Raw genomic sequence first — 16,612 nt, forward strand, 5'->3', positions numbered from 1 at the left:
GCTTAATTGCACCGCACTACTTTTTTCTGTATCATGCACATGCTTGTCAATAGTGGTATCAAAAACATGTTTTTATCTTTTCTACAGTGCTTTCACAGGATTCCAATCCTAACCCTTTAAATAAACAAACACACAAACAAACAAACAAAAAAGATACTGACTATTAGACATTCCCTTGCAAAGAATTTTTATTATGTTTGGGAATAATAAAATAACTAGTAAATGTGTATGCAGCCTGAGATCTAAGTAAGACCCGATTTGCACTGAAGAAAAAGAATTCTGACCTGCTAGCCCAGTTGCTAAAAGAGGCAGGAGCTTTCTAGGGAAAAACATGTTTACACAAGTAAAGCCATATGTATAGGCAAATTAATTTTGTAATTTACTATTATTTAGTGTTTTGACTTTGCAGCTTATTATAATAATATAATTCGATATAATTGTGTTTTCCCCTCCTCAGCTTCTATGTTTTTGCAAGTATGATATTGTACTGGCTGATCATTTAGTTAAGGCTCTGAATTGAAGGTCCAAATTTTGATGACAATTCGAGTAACCTGATGATAAACCATTCTCCTTTCAGCGCATCAGCTACAAAAAAAACATACAAGTCTGACTTATTGCAGGCCAAGAAGACTATAGAAAACACTAAGGCTCTTCAGATGGAAATGCACAGGGCTTCTGGAACAACATGGAGCAAGCAGGATAAACTTTAAAGTTCATCAGCCCACCCTAAAAAAATATGGCAATCTACTAAACATCAAGGAAGAGTGTGATGAGGAAAAACGTTTATGGGACGATTTGGATGGGTGATTTGTACGAGCACAAGTGTCCCAGCACAGCTTGTTGTTTAATCTTTCACCTGCAGGTAAGAAGTCTTTTGATGGCTACTTGCAACTCATGGCTTCTGGAGCCATTGAGAAGTCACACTAAAAACACTGGAGCTTTGTGCCTATTAAATTGTAACAAAAGTGTAGGGATAGCAGGGCTTTTCCAGACTTGGAAGCAGCACAGGGATTCCGTTTCATCCATGTTGATTTTTTAAATAATGTTATTACATAAACAGAGGAATAGTGTAGGCAGTTTGCTTTCCCTACCCAAAAATGCTGGTATGTTAAAAAACAAAAAAGCTTCAAAAATGAATTAACTGGCAGAGCTGTTCTGTTATTACGGCCTACTACTCGTATACATCCCCCATCTACCCCACCTCGAAGCAGAAAAGCCGTTATCACGTCACCTCGCACACCTAAGCACGACTCGCCGCCCGGGTGACCGCCAAGAGCAGTGAGCATCTCCCCCCCGCTCGAAACGCCGGGCCGGGCGGAGGCCTAGGCCGGGCGGCGCCGAGCCCGCGGCAGCTCGGAGGAGCGGGACGCCCTCCCCGAGGCCGATCCCTGTCCGGTGCCCGCCGCCCCAGCGCCTATTGTCAGCCCGCGGCGCTGCGAGGGCCGCCATCAACGGCCGCTGCCTACTGCCACCAACCGCCGCCGCCAACCGCCCCTCCCTCCGCCGCGGCGGCCTCAGGGGGCGGGGCCTCCCCCGAGGGCCGTTATGACACCGCCCCCACCGCCCCCGGCCGGGCCGCGGCCCCCCGCGGTGACTAAGCAAAGGCACCGCCCCGCCCCGCGCCCCGCGCCGGGCCCCGCCCCGCGCCCGGCGCCTGCGCAGTGCGGCGCGGCGCCGGCGGGCGCAGGAATGCGCGTTACGGTTAAATAGTGGGCGCAGGGGCGGGCGCCGCGGCGCTCGGGGCCGGTGGCGGCGGCTCGGGGCCGGGGTGGGCTGGGCCGAGCCGTACCGTACCGTGCCGCGCGGCGGGCAGCCTCCCTCCCTTCCCGCTTTCCTCCATGGCGCGGCACCGCTCGCGGGGCGGGCGCGGCGGCGCGGCGCGGCTGTGACGGGCGCTGGGCAGCCCGGGCTGGCCTTGCTCCTCGCCCCGGTGCCGAGCGGGGGCTGGGGGAGCGCGGAGCAGGAGCGGCGGCGGCGGCGGCCGGGGGCAGCCGGGGTGTCACCGCCTCTATGATGAAACTGAAGCCGAACCAGACGCGGACGTACGACCGGGAGGGCTACAAGAAGCGGGCGGCGTGCCTGTGCTTCCGCAGCGAGCGGGAGGACGAGGTGAGCCGGCCGCAGCCGCCTCGCGGGGCACGTGGGGTGGCGGCCGCCGCGCCGCGCTTTGTCTCGCCGGGGAGCGGCGCGCCGTGGCTCTGCCGCCTGTTCCTGCCGTGGTCGGTCGGTCTGTCCGCTGCTTCAGTTACTCCGCGCTGTCTCTCGCTTCCCTCCCTGTCCCCCCACCCCGGGGGCCGGGCGCGGCGGCTCCGCGCCTCTCGCCCACCGTCTTGGGGACGCGGGGCCCTGCCGGGGGGAGAGGAGGGGGTTGCCGAAACTCCGCGCGTTTTGTTAAATCCCTGTTTTGTGCACTTATTCCTTTTTTAATAATAATAATAAAAAAGAATAATCGGTTAATGTAGAATGGCGCGTTGAGAAGAGAAAGCTTGTGCTGCGCTTGAAATGAACCTTTCCCCTATAGATAAGGGAGGGGGAGCACTTGTCTTCTAAAAGCATGTGTTTTGTACCCCCGCCCTTTTTTTCCCACCCTCCTTTTTCCACACCTGGGGGAGTAAAATTATACTTTAAAATATTTTGTGTAAGGAGCCGTGTTTGGGTGAGGGTTATTTTTTAGTTTTTTTTTTTCTTTAGAGGAAATGATAGCGCTAAGCAGCGGTTTTGTGTTGCAGCAGAATCGGGAGGTGGCAACGAAGTTGCCCTGTATTCCTAGCCAAGGTCGGTTACCTTGGCAGTTACCTGAAAACTTCTCTGATGACTTCATTGCGCAACACACTTAGATACTGTCTCAGGCTAGGACTGTGCCCTTTACTATTTTATATTTATTTTGATTTTTTTAATGGTTATAAAATAGTCATAAATACTAGGGCTTATTTCCCCTCTCTACCTATTTGCTGGAAGAAGCTAGTGTTGTATCTAAGCTGTCAGTGTGGCAAATACCCTACACATCTCCAAGTATCCTGTAAGAGACACAATGCAGTAGGGAAAGGCCTTGTCTCAAAGTGCTGACCTTCGAGTTTGGGCAAAAATCCTGTATATTCTTCTGGTATATGTTGTTCCCTCTGTAACATAAATACAGCTTTGTGAATGTACTAGTCAGTTTTCCTTATGAAGGAGAAAGGTGCTGTGCAGAAATGTTGCTGGCTCTTACTGTTGGTGTAGCTCTTTGGTTTCAGCAGCACCTCTGATATTCTAGCATGCTTCTCTGTGTGTGTGGCTTTCTGGTGGTCTTTGGATGCTGTGTTGTCTCAGGCATGTTTGGAGTTCAAACTTCTGTTCTGCGTAGTACCTCAGTGTTGCCACAGCTTTCTTGCAGTGTTGGTAGTGGAAGACTAATGGTTCTGGTCACATTTGTCTGTAGCTTCCATTCGTTCTTCATTTCTGGCTGCAACTTCTTATTTTCTCTAGGAATCTTACATCCAAATAAGACTACTGCAAACACTGCTTGTGCATTAGAACAATCTCCAGGGCTAAGGCTGGTGGTAGCTGCTTTGCCTGATTCTGCTTTGTGTAAGAAGGAGGGAGACTGACAGATGTTGTGCTGGAGCACTGCAGAGTATCTTGGATGGAGCACCTGTAAGGCTGTCAGGAGGCTAGGCTTTGGTGTTGGATAAGTAAACATACTTGAAGATTAAGTGAATGGGATAACACTGAGCCATGTTCTGGTCATACATGTGGAAAGAGTTGAAATTAGCTTCAAAAAGTTCTTCCAGAAAAGCAATGGTAGCATCTTAAATCAAACCAGTTTGTTTAGCAGTTCACCGGGGGCTAGCTCTGCTTGCCTTGATACATGCCCTTATAAGCTTGGGTGACTACTGTTAACTTGTATTGGCAGCAACATTGCACAGACTCACTGGGTGAAGGATGCGTCTGCTGTTCTTACACTGTTTTAATATATTTTTATGCAGGTTTACTTCATATTGCACATAAAGTTGCTTCCCTTCTACTGCTTTACTGGTTATACCACTGTTTTCAGCAAATTTACAGCTCTGGGGATCTCTGGGTGCCAGGTAACTTCTGCTTTGAAGGAGCAGAGAAGCAGAATGTAGGTGACTGGTAGGGCCAGGGAAAACAGCAGGCTTCTGTAGAAGCTATTGAAAATAGTTATTTTAGTGTTTTACCCTGCAGCCCACAAGGGCTATTGCTGACCCATGACAGAACTGCTCTGTGCTGGAGGTGAGACAATAGAGCCTGTTCCACCATTGCAGGCAGCTATAATGAAAGAAATAGTAATGTACGCCATTTTTAGAAGCCTTAAAGTGGGAAAGCAAAATCTTGAGGTTTTTTAAAATGGACATATTGTCTGCAATACTCTCAACGGATCATGTTCTGACTCTAAGATGACTAGTTTCTGTCCAATGGAATGAGTATTTGCCACACATTTTTGTAACAACTCTTAAAATTAACCTAACTTCCACCCTGACATTCTAAATGGCTGGTTCATATGTAGTTGTGCCTGTGCTTTAGCTTGTGTTTTTGTGGGTTGTTTCCCCCCCCCCCCTTTTGTTTACTTAGCCTTCTGATGCATCTGCAGGCAGCAGTCATTTCCTTCTCGGTACTTTTTTTTTTGATAGACTAAACAAAACTTGTAGCCTTATTTTCCTAAAACCAGATTTTCCTTTTCTCTGATCATCCTGGTAGCTCTTACCTCCTTCAGTTTGGATTTTTTTGAATGTGGGTGACAATTGTCAGTTTAGATGGAATCTCACTGTGTTGTGCCAAAAGTTACTGATACCTTCTTATTCCTACTAAAAAAAATTGTGATAGGACCTGTTTTTATCATGATTACAAAACTGTTGTGAAGTCAGTCATCTTGTAATTAGCAGTAGCATCTAAGTCTCTAAAGTTGCTCCTACCTCATGATCTCTTAACTCATAACAGAAACTGAGTCTATTGCACAGGATGTTTGTGTTAACCAAATCTTATCTTTCTGCAGCTTTGGTACAAGACTGTGAGCTTCCTCCATTGATATTCTGATCTTCCTTTATGGATGCTGCCTCCCAGTTTGGAGACTTGCAAAATTCAGTAATTGTTTTTTGTGATCATCACCAATGAAAACAAGACTGGTTATTAAAGTGATATTTGATCTCTGTTATTAGTCTTCTAGCAAAAGCTGCTGCTATTGCTTCCTCATCTGTCTCACACCCATTTTGCAGTTATGGTGCTACCTCTGTAGCTTTATATTTGGAAGTCTTACTGAAGCCTAGATCACAGCTGATTTTTACAAATAATGAAGCAACACATCAGTTGAAAATTAGTGTCAATTGAAGTAATTTTGGTAAAGCCATATTGTATTTCACTGTTTGCTTCTTGTTTCCAAACATAAGTGGACTCTAGAATACCCCTAAGTCTGGTGGCCCTGCAAACAGTTCAAATCCAGCAACTGAACTGCTCTTCTCGAGCTGTAAGTGTCCAATTAGACTTAACACATGTTTTTCCACCATATTTGAGATTTTTGAGCAAGTTCTCTTTGTGAGCAAGCCCAATTTCTGTCCCATAACATCAGTCTTGTAACCTGTCAAAAGCTTCTGCTCAGCCTTCAGAGCTGCGATGCAGCACAAAACACGTACTTGTGAGGCAGCTAGTGGTTGTCTGGATGAACCAGTGCAATATCCTTCCTTTCTGTTTCTTTCACCCTTTTCAAAGGACTTGATGTCAGTCAGTTTACCACTATAGCCCTTTCTGGTTTAGGTTTCATAACCCTCATGTTATGAGACTGTATGATTTAATGAAAAAAGCCTGGGAATGAATCCTAGATAGCCAAGTAATGCAGCTAATTGCTTTAGATGCTTTAAAAGATTCTCTTGGACTTTCATTAAGAAGAGTTGTTTCTCTTTCAATGCTGTTTGAGCTGAAGAGAGCAAGGTGGCTGGACATGAGATGAAGAGCTGACCGCCTACTAGAGTTCTTAATGGGACTGGAACAGTAATTGCAGGCACCAGCTGCCCTTAGAACAAAAAAATTGAAAATAGAGCAGAGAAATCCTGTGGAAAAAAAACGGAATAAGACCATGTAGGCAAGAAACTTTTTGGGCTGCAGGCTTTGATGTTTAAGGCTAAGCAGACAAACTGCTAGGTGTATGTGAAAGACTGATGGTATTGAGCAGACTCTGGGATGGCGTGGCAGAGTTTTGCATAAAGAAATGGGAGTTGCCTTTTTAGCAACTTGGGGAGGAAAGTGGCAGCTGTATGGTGAGCCTGCAGGAGAACCTCTCAGTACTAGGAGGACTGACTACTTCCACAGGCATATGCTAAGGGATTGCATATGCATGCAGTGCTCCCTGAACCCTGGGTTTGCATAGAAGGCTGCTGCCTTAGGGTCTGGGTGGAGGATAGACGAGGAAATTCTTACCTCTCCAAGTGGAGAACAAGGCAGGCCTTTAAGACAGCAAAAGCAAATAGTCATAAATGTTTTTCTAGTCATTTGGATAACTGAAGCAATTTTAAAAGCTAATTTGATTATACTTCTGTCGGCTATGTATTACATGAATAAATGAGCAATTATTTTAAAATACATTGAATATAAAGCCTGAGTGTAGTCTAATTACTTCAGCATCTGTAGCTGTTGCTTTCTGTAGTTGAATATAGCATTAAAAGCTCTACTTGAGTGTTCAGCCAGCAGTTACTATTGGTTGATCTAAAAGTAGTTTCATGTGAATTTTCAGCAAAAATGCTAAATTTTAATATTTGAGTTCTATTGTTTCCTGTACAAATAGATAGGAAGAGTATCCTGGTACTGTTGAGACAGTAAGAATAATTGCTATTTAAGTTATCACACTCTTACAGAAAATGTAGGTTCTCTGTGCCAGTCATATGCTTATATATCAATTTTAACCTCTTCAACTTTATGGGGTGTAATGTTTTTTTTCTTTCTTTTTTATAAAGGCAATACGAGGAGCTGAAGAGCGTCTCCCTCTTGGTTTGATTTAATGGTTTTATTTCTTGAACTGTAAAATGTTAAGATTTAAGACACCTTTATAATGGGCCCAGGAGTATCACCAGACTAGGTAACAAAATGAGGTGTCCTAGGAAATATTCTAAGTAAACATTCCAAGTGATGAAAGCTCCTCCATATTTGACTTGGACTTTATAATTTGATTTCTTTATCCTTCACTGTAAGCCTTCAGGTATAACAGATAATGTGTGCTTTAAAATATAACTTGGAGTGTGACCATTGCATACATGTATAAGGCTTGCACACTCTCCAAAATGGGGTAGGGAATGATGCAGGTAATCTGGCTTGCTCTATTATTGTCTAATAGCATATATGTATATTTTAAAATATCAAACTATCTCTTTCAATATGCATTTCAGGTGTACTATGGTTTTTGCTTGCTGTTTCTCACTTTTCTGCAGTGCTAGCAGGTTGGGGGGGGGTTACTGTCAGAGAAGGATTGCCTCCTTAGTTTTGTTTCAGTGTGTTCTGATAATTTGAACGTCTTTTTTGTTGTGTAGGAAGGAATATAACTCCTAAAATCAAGACCTGCAAACAGCTTCCGGAATAATTCTTGCTGAGTCCTAAATGCATTTGGCTGTGGTACATCTACAGAGACAGCATCTGCTTATGTTGCGTCTCTGTAGGCTCCTATGGGATTCTGCTGTGGCTTAAACATGTATTAATGTTAAAAATAATTGAATGTTAAGTCACTGATAGAGTTTATATCCAGCACCTAAATTAGCAAATGCAAATGCTTTGTTATCCACAGAAAAACTGCTTTCCACAGTCACTGTATATACACCTTGCTTTGAGTGGAGATCTTTTTGACAAGTTCCAGCTGCTTGCTAAAGATGAAAGCCTTGAGGTACTGGCAAGCTGCAGGAATTCAACTGTCAACTGTGGGAGGAAGCTTCAGTCTTAACTCATGCCTCTTTAGATACTGAAGCCAGCCAGCCATGAGTTGTTTAGTGGGAAGCCTGTTTGGGAGCTTTTTTTTTTTTTTTTTTCCTCTTCTCCCCCCCCCCCCCAAATACCTGTGCTATTGTCTGTGCTGGTGTGAATGTGTTTAGTGGGGCAGGCTCTTGCTCAAATCAGGCTGAGAGGAGAAAGCCGCGTGGTTATGCCTGGTTAACATCAGGTTAATGTATCTTGAAACAAAGCATACTTTGTTTTGCCTCAGTTAGGAAGTGCAGCCTTTCTTGAACTAGTAATATTTTGAATTGTTTGGGCACTTCAGAAAATATTCTTATAGCTTACTTTCTTCATCCTAAGCTTACTTTGAGTATTTGTTTGTGGCTAGAATGTAGATTCTTTCCCCTTGAATTGTCAGAATTAACTCAGTGGTGCTCAAACTTTCAAGCTATGAATCTCTATAAGGTAATAAAGGGACAGACTTGAGAAGTTTCATGCTAGTTATTGCTAACTAGGATTTGTGACCATGTTTTCTTAAGTGTCTTTTTTTGGATATACAAGTTGACAGATTGCAGGTTGCTTTATTTTTAGTCTTGTTCGTAGAATACTTATAAAGTTTATTTTCATTAAGTGGCTTTTTCCAGTTCTTCCATCTTGAAGGAAGATGGCTTTGGCCAGACACTGATTTCATAGCACGAACTCAGACTGATATTCTAAAACACTTCAGAGGAACCAGTCCCATAAATGTAAATACTCGAAAACAAAATATTGTCTTCAAAGACTTCTTCTCCCCAAAGTATTTTAAAGACAACAAAGGCTAAAATATAACTAGTACTTGTCAGGAGGTAATCTTGTCATCTCTTGCTGCATCTGAATGGTTCTCAAAGATTGTGAGCTCTTGCTTCTGAAAAGTACTTGGAAGCAGATCCTGTAGTCAAATGGATTATGTTGCTGAGTAACCAGTAAAACCAAGTTCTGCTGCTCAAGATTAGGCCATGGTTTCAAGTTGCAAAGAAATGGGTAGAAATAAGTTTGGGACATTCTCCTACCTACCACCTTCTGTGTTTTCTCCCTCTGATTGTGTTTGCCAGCATAAGGGGAAAGGGCTGTACTGTAAAGTGAATTGGGGACTGCCCCAGCTTGAGAAGATACTTTTATGGACACTTCTGGGGTTTTCTTGTTTTCCCTATATTTGAAGGGGAAGGGAGGAGCAGGCAGGAACTTAATGTGACACATGGATGCAAGAAATACACTCTTTATTACACTAAGACCTGTCAAATCTGATTCTCAGAAACATTGAAATTTAGGAAGGGATTGAATACTATGGGTAACTCAAGTACTTGTTGGTGTGAGGAGAATTCTAATTTAAGTGCTACAGAAGTAGTGCTGTCCACTTCTGATATGCACCCTTATCTGAAGACCAAAACAAAGTACTTCACATAAGTCAGGAAAATACTCAAATTCTGAATCACCATAACAAGCTGTTGCCCAAATAGGTGAATTTCTTCTGAAAAGCTGAGTAGTAGAATTTTAATTGTCAGGGCAAAATGTTTCCTGAAAAAGCTGTTGCCTTTGTCACTATTGTCATATAACCTTAATCATAAAATCTCAAAGGAAAAATCTCTCGCAGATAAGATTTAAGTGTTGTAAAAAATGTTTTTCTCACAATTTCTTTTGAATACCACCTAGTAAAGTTGCACTAACTGATGTCCAGCTATCATGGTATTGTTTTGAAAAGTGATATTTAAAGTTTTTATAGCTTGCTTTCCATAAAATGTTGATGGATTCAAATGTGGGAAGAGTCATCTTCCACTTGCTTTTCATTAGCTTATTTTGCACATACTGAGTAGCTTTCTAATTACCCAGTGACTTCCAAAAAGCTGTGGATAAAATTTTGCTTTTATATACAGTAAGGAGGATATTTCAGACTTCCTTCATATATTGTACAGACAATCTGGTTTTCTGGGTTGCTTTCGAGACACTGTGCTCATGTTACGCAGCTTAAGGACTAACATACTTCTAGCTATTATGCCACTTCTCTGTTCCTCTGCCAACTTCTGTTAATTGAGACTGAATCTTCTTTTTAACTTGACCTATTTGAGCACTATGCTTTTTAGTGTATGGTCTATCAAGTACTTTGTAATAGGCTCTTGAATTGGCTTACGTTGGTCTTAATACAGGCAGCGATGGTCCTGGGCTTCTGCCCCAATTTGTACAGTCCTGACCCTTGCATGACTGCATAGCGATCAGTGTTGAGTGCAGTCAGGCTGAAAACCAAGCTTTATGCTAGAAGCTAGTTTTCAGCCAGATCAGTTTCTAGAACTAACACATTGTGCCAGCCTACGGGGGAAGTGAAGATGTTGCAACATTAACTTGAGTTGTTTTTTAAATGCTGTGAAATCGCAAAAGAGTTTAATACTGTGTGATAATTGTGTGCACATCACACCTCTAGAGTGTGTGTGTGTGTGGTTCTTGTAGGCATTTTGAAAATGATTGCTACAAGGAACAAGGGCTACAAGCAATCTGAGAATGTTGTTAGGAAGGGAAAAGTATTTTCCTTACTAAATGCTGTGTGTGTGGCATTGCTATCACAAGTTGTAAAGCTCACTTGCATTTTTCAACCTTTTGGAGTTCAAAATGAGATGGTGATATTCTAGGACAAGGGTACTATGGTAACCTATAGGTGAACTGAGAAACTATTTTAGAGCTACTGAAATGAGGCAGTGATCCTTAAAATAGCAAGAAGTTTTAGATTAAGGAAATCTAAATACAGTATCAGATTAAAATGATCTTTCTAATTTTAAATGTGTGCTTTTGTCCAAACTTATACAGTGAATATTCCATATGTGGCCCAAATGTCTGTTTTAAAGCTTTGACAGGGTTTATAAGAAAAAGTTTTTCCTTGCTAATCAGTATTGCTTCTGCACTGCAGTATTCAGAGTAGTTTCCCAGTACTTCTGAGGGTGTTCCTGAGCTGAAAATAATTGGAGGCTGGAAAAGTGTTAGGGGGTAATAATTTTTCTCCGGTTCTTACTCTTCTATTAGCTTGTTTTAAAATGTCCATTAGCAGGTGCTACAGGGCTTGATTTAATGCTTTTGACTGTATTTGTGTTAAACCATCCTTATTACTTTCTCCAGTGCTTATAACTTTTGCAGACTAACTACATAGGCTGAAGTTTTCCTGTTGAGTGTGCTATGTTAGATTATGTTAACTTCCATCAAAGTGGGTCCTGCTGTGTTCTCAAAATAGGGTTGGATTTTTTTCTCCTTTTAAGATGTTTCTGGCAACTGTGAGAACATACAGTACATCTGTGTTCTGTAATAGCAGTTTGACACTATTTTGTACCAAAGAGGTGCTTATTGCTGCTGTTTTATCTGACCAGTTTAAAACTCCTGGAATTTCTAGCATATGCTCAACTTTATCAATCTGGAGAGGTAAATACTGTGTTACCCCTGCACCTGCATGTCCTTCCCTCCTCTGTGCAAGTATCTGGTTTCTATACTGCTGCAGTGGCTGCCTAACACTGCCATGCTCTTTGAGTGTCTGCAGCACAGCTGATTTCTTTTTTCGGGGAGAGATTCCCCCCCCCCCAAAAAAAAAAAAAAAAAAAAAGCTATTTATTTTAACTGTTTGTTTTTATTAGGTGGAGTGAAAAAGGGAAATGTGCAGCTATCTCCTTCTGGGAATTCAAACATCAAATTGGATGTAGTATTGAGACTGACTAGTAGGAGGTGATGAGTGGGAAGCAGGTGGAGTGCCCAGTGTGGGGAAGTGTAGACATGATTAGGCTGTGAGGAGAGAAAAGAACATCTAATTACAAATGAATATTGTCTATGGAACAAGTATGAAACCTTTCCAACTGCAAGTACTCTTTTCTTTGCAAATAATATCTGCTGTGGAGAAAAATTCCACTCTTCTACCTGGGTTACAGTGGCCTTCTGCTTCTGTTGCTTTGTTACTTCAAGTTGTGGACAGCTATGCCTTGAAGTCAGATTTCAGCCCAGAAGGTTTATTTTGGTCTGTCTAGCAAGCTTCAACCCGAATTTTATTGTAATGTAAGCTGATCTTAACATTTTCATAAGCTTCAATGCCCCACAGTTAGGGAAGGTAAGTAACTCTGAAGTTCTGTATAACCTGAAGTCACTTTCTACTTTTTGAATGTTCAGTCTGAAAAATATAAGGAGGAGTGGCTTTTGGCAGTAATTTGTATTGAATTGTGTTTTAGTCTTCTGGATATGACTGCTAACTGTTTCACAACTTTCCCTCGACTTGAACTTAACACAATCCAAAACTTTGGCATCTTTTTCTTAAAATCTTTAGTTGTTTATCTGTAGACCTAACATCTATAGTGAGCAAGCCCATAATGTCACATGCTCTGTAACTACCTTTGGTTTTTTGGTTAACCGTATCTTGGTTAAGATTGATAGCTGCTTATTATGAGTAGGCTGGACAGCAGCTTCTCTTCCTCACTATGCTCAAAGGTCACTATTTCTGGGCTTTAAATGAGGGTAAAACTTTGGTCGATAAGTCTTAGTGTAAGAATCTTTTCTTTTCCTCTTAGCTGAACCGTGGCTCTACGGCCTAACTTGGTAGGTGGAAAATAACTTTCCCTCAGTCTTTGGAGTAAAAAACTTAGAGTATAACTAACCAAGCAGATTTGATGCCATTATCCTGTACTTTGGAAATCTTCCTTTAAAGAGAATTTTTCATCAATGGTAGGACTTTACAGAGATGTGAGAAAGGCAGTATCACTAGCAAGAAATAGGATGCAAGAAATCTCAATCCTTTCCATGTGCTCAGTTATGGTATGCAGGTTTTCCATATATAGAAAGTACTTTCTTTTCTTCCAAGCCTAATACTAATGAAGCTTTTAGGTAAAACTTGGTATGCATAGCCTGGAAGAAATAGATAGGCAAGTTGTTCTGCAGTCTTAATTTTTAATAGATTATTGCTCTCTGCTTGAACACGAGCACCCTCAGGAAAGACTGCTCTAGGATGTCCAGGTGGCCTGGATCTCTTTTCTCCTATTTTTTATCCTATTTTGCTCCCCTCGAATTAAGAGAAGTTGAATTGCTGCTAGCTTTGCTAGTTATTTTGCACTTTTGCCAAGTGTCTGCATTCTGAAGAAGTCACAGCTTTTTGCTGCCTTTAAGTGATCTGTGTATTCACAGTCTAGGCACACAGATCTGTATGGCTGGTCAGATGGAAATATCTTAACTACACCCTCTAGAAGGAATCCAGAAAAAGGAGCAATTGAGTCCAAGATTGCTTGCTCCCTTAACTGAAAGAATCTTTCTTGGAGTACTTTTCAGCCTCACTGTGCGATCTTGGTAGCAGCTTTCCAAAGTAAAACGTTCTAGGTAATGGTGAATTACTAGCATACCCCAAGGTGAGTATCTCATGCCCCAGTGGCTTCGATTTTAATATTACAGGGAGAAAGAATTGTGCAGCCTGGGGTTCAAGATGTACCTTAGCGTGATCCCTTGGATTCAGGCTGGAAGAGTAATGGGATCACAGGAGGAGAAGGCATAGAAATAAGGATGCTTGAGAAAATAATTCAGTTCTAAGGTTAGTAGGGTTTTGGATAGCTACCAGAGAGAACTCCTAGGCTGTAACACTTCTGAGTTTATTGCTTGTGTAATTGGTAGGCTTGTGTAGTGGAATGATGTATTTTAATATGGATTACTTGCTGGATGTGTTTGTCTATGCTTTTTTAAAGAGTAGTTTAAAACTGATAAATATACAATTCTAGCTCAACAGGCTGTTGATCAGACTAGTAGTAGTCAACTATATATGTGTGTGTGTGTGTGTGTGTACAAAAACATTTTTAAAAGTTCTGGCAGGTTCTGTACTGCCAGGAACAGCAACCTGACTTATCCTTTAGTAGTATTTAGAAAATTTATGCTCAGTCTTAACTAAACAGTGAACACTGATTAAAATCATTCTACTAAGCTGGGAATGATTTAATGTGGTAGAATCATCCTTTTGTTCAACATTGTTGCTAGCTTTCACATGACTGCAGTGGATACTACTTTGCTCAGCAGAAAATGGGTGATGCTCATGCCTGGGATCCCATGAGTATATTCATAACTTCATTTTTGCAAATGCTCTTTAAGCACTGTCCAAGTGGTTCCTCTTTGTAGTGATATGGATGTTCCACCTACACATTCAAAGCTTTTTGGAAAACATGTTTAGTAGAACTGTGCACCTCTGCTAATATTGAAGGATATTAGGAAACAGCAATTGCAGTAAGGATCAAGCTGAGACATGCTCGTGCCTAACAGTTGACTATTTCTAGGCCTAGACAAGGTAATTGAATAAAATACTTGAATTGACCGAAACATTGAACAGCTTGGTCAGATGTTAGGAATGATTTTGTACTAAATGGTCTCTCCTCTGTTCCTTACTAAATGTAGGCAAAAGTCTTGGAAAGTAGTAGAGTAATAGTGTAGGGCCCCCAGAGTAGGGCAAATCTTGATTGCAAGTAAAATAAATATTACAACCAGAAGACTTGTCAGATAGGCTCTTTTAGTGAATGTAACAACACTTATGCATACTGAAATGCATCTAAGTTTAATTACACTTCTCAATTTCATGTTTTTCTGAGCACTGAAGGTGAGCACATAGTATATGCATGTGCTGCCTCTTGTCTTCGTCAGGAAATCCTTTTCCTATTTAATACAACAAGGGGATGAATTTAAAAAGCATGAAGGTAGCTAGAGAGGATTTGACTGTCAAGTTAGTCATCTGGCACTGGTGAACATTTGAACCTTTAAACTGAGATTCTTGTTGCTAATTGTCTCTTAAAACTTGAGCACTGATCCTGTTCCTTCATTCCCTAGCACTGTCCTCAGTTTCCTTAATTAGGGTCTTATTTTCATATTTTCTGCTGCAACTTTTTCTTGTTACGAGGCATTGTAGTTTTTGGTATGTTGTGGTGATAGCAAAGAATGTTTTTCTCACAGCTCTGAACATCATGGATGACAGGACCTCTAGACAATGGTTATTAAATAAGTATGTGTCAGTGATATGTAACTAGATTATGCAGAAATTTTAGGTGGAATTAGTATTTTGGATAAACTTGTCTTGTTTTTTGAATTAAGTTATTTTAGAATTTGTCAGTTTTTCCTTTTAGAGAAATCTTATAGACAAGAGTGGATGAAATACTTTGCTTCTATAGTTTACTGTAAATATGCTATACTAACATATAACTTCAGTTATCAAAAAGAAGCTTGTCTAAGGCTAAAAGTTGCAAATATTTTCAGAAGTCTTATTTTTCAGCCAAAAGATACTATTTCAGAAGAATTAAACTTCTGTAATAGAAATATCTTTATTTTCACACTTCAATTTATATGATTCTAAAATATACTCAATATTATAGAATTCTGTTATGAAATTTTCTGCTGTACACCTTCATTTCTGTATATGTTGCATCTTTCACACTGTTTAAGCATCTGAAGAAAGTATCCACGCAAAGAGACAATAGCACAAATGTCTTGACTTAGTCTTAAAAAGGCTAGATAATAATTTCACTGACTTGTATTTCACAGAACTTCTAGTTGCTATTATGTTTCATTTTTAAAAGTTATATTCTGTCTTACCAGGTGAACAGTGCATTGTGGAAAGAATACATGGCTTATAACTTAGTACTATGTTTAACAGCAATTTGCAATTATTTATAGGTGCTGTTGGTAAGCAGTAGCCGATACCCAGATCAGTGGATTGTACCAGGTGGAGGAATGGAACCAGAAGAAGAACCAGGAGGAGCAGCAGTCAGAGAAGTGTATGAAGAGGTAACAAAACCAAAATAGCTCTATCTTCTTTATGCTGCTAATACTTTCAGATGGAGATTGGAAAGAAACAGGGAACTCTACCTTCTATGTGCTGAATTTGGCTTAAACTTCCATTACTGAGAAATTCAAAGGTCTTATGCTACAATTCTGTTAGAATCAGAATGTAGTGTGGTGAGGTGAGCTGATTAGCTTGTGCCCCAACACACTTTCTTTTCAAAGCTAAGTTTATTTGACTTTTATATAAAACACTGGAAATGCAACTATGGCTTATGTCAAATGAGATTCAATAGTAAAATAGTGGTTCTGTGCTTGTACAAAAAATGCTTGATACACAGCTCTTCTAGAAGAGACTTAAAGTGAACAAACTGTGCAGCTCCTAAAGAAAGAAAGCGAAGCTTTGAGGAAAGTCCAAGCTATGCTAGACTGATTGGAAACTGATACATCTGAACAGTTGAGAATTTGATGGCAAAATTCTTGTAAATATACTGAAGGCTGTTACCTATATAGAAAGCATCTCAGATAGGATCTGCTTTTCTAGCCTTGCTCCCACCCTTAGTCAAAACAGTTTTAAGTCTTGATGAACAAATACAGTTTCCCTATTCTACTATGGTACTTACTTCATATTCAAAATTCAATTTGTATAACTTTCTGTTTTTTGTCCAAGGCAAACTTAATGTTAAATATTGCTTAAACATATAACAGCGGACACTAAGCCAAATAAATACTTCAAGAAAAATCATATTGAGTCACTTAAGCTTGCATCATTTCTTGTTAAATTTAAGTGACCACAAATCAGTTCAAATTCTTTACATTCTATTTAAATAGAAAGCTTAAGATTTTGCAGAAAGTGGATACATGCTAGCAAGTGTGAGAGCTACAGATTACTACTAGTATTAGTTTTTTTTCATTCCAG

The 16,612-nt window shown here is 40.8% G+C and overlaps 1 protein-coding gene across 3 annotated transcripts in view; it reads left to right on the plus strand.

Moving 5' to 3' along the window:
• Positions 1-1,712: 1,712 nt before the first annotated feature.
• The window catches only part of NUDT4 (nudix hydrolase 4), a 29,907-nt gene continuing 15,007 nt past the window's right edge, over positions 1,713-16,612 (plus strand). Inside the window, exons 1-2 of one of the 3 annotated variants that reach the window (XM_062585228.1) lie at positions 1,713-2,109; positions 15,589-15,699. In XM_062585228.1, the coding sequence (XP_062441212.1) occupies positions 2,011-2,109; positions 15,589-15,699 (210 nt within the window). In that variant the 5' untranslated portion in view covers positions 1,713-2,010. The remainder of the gene's footprint in view (positions 2,110-15,588; positions 15,700-16,612) is intronic. The other 2 variants (XM_062585208.1, XM_062585217.1) reach the window with 2 other exon arrangements.

This window comes from Rhea pennata, chromosome 1 (assembly GCF_028389875.1).
Source record: "Rhea pennata isolate bPtePen1 chromosome 1, bPtePen1.pri, whole genome shotgun sequence".
Taxonomy (NCBI): Eukaryota; Metazoa; Chordata; class Aves; order Rheiformes; family Rheidae; genus Rhea; species Rhea pennata.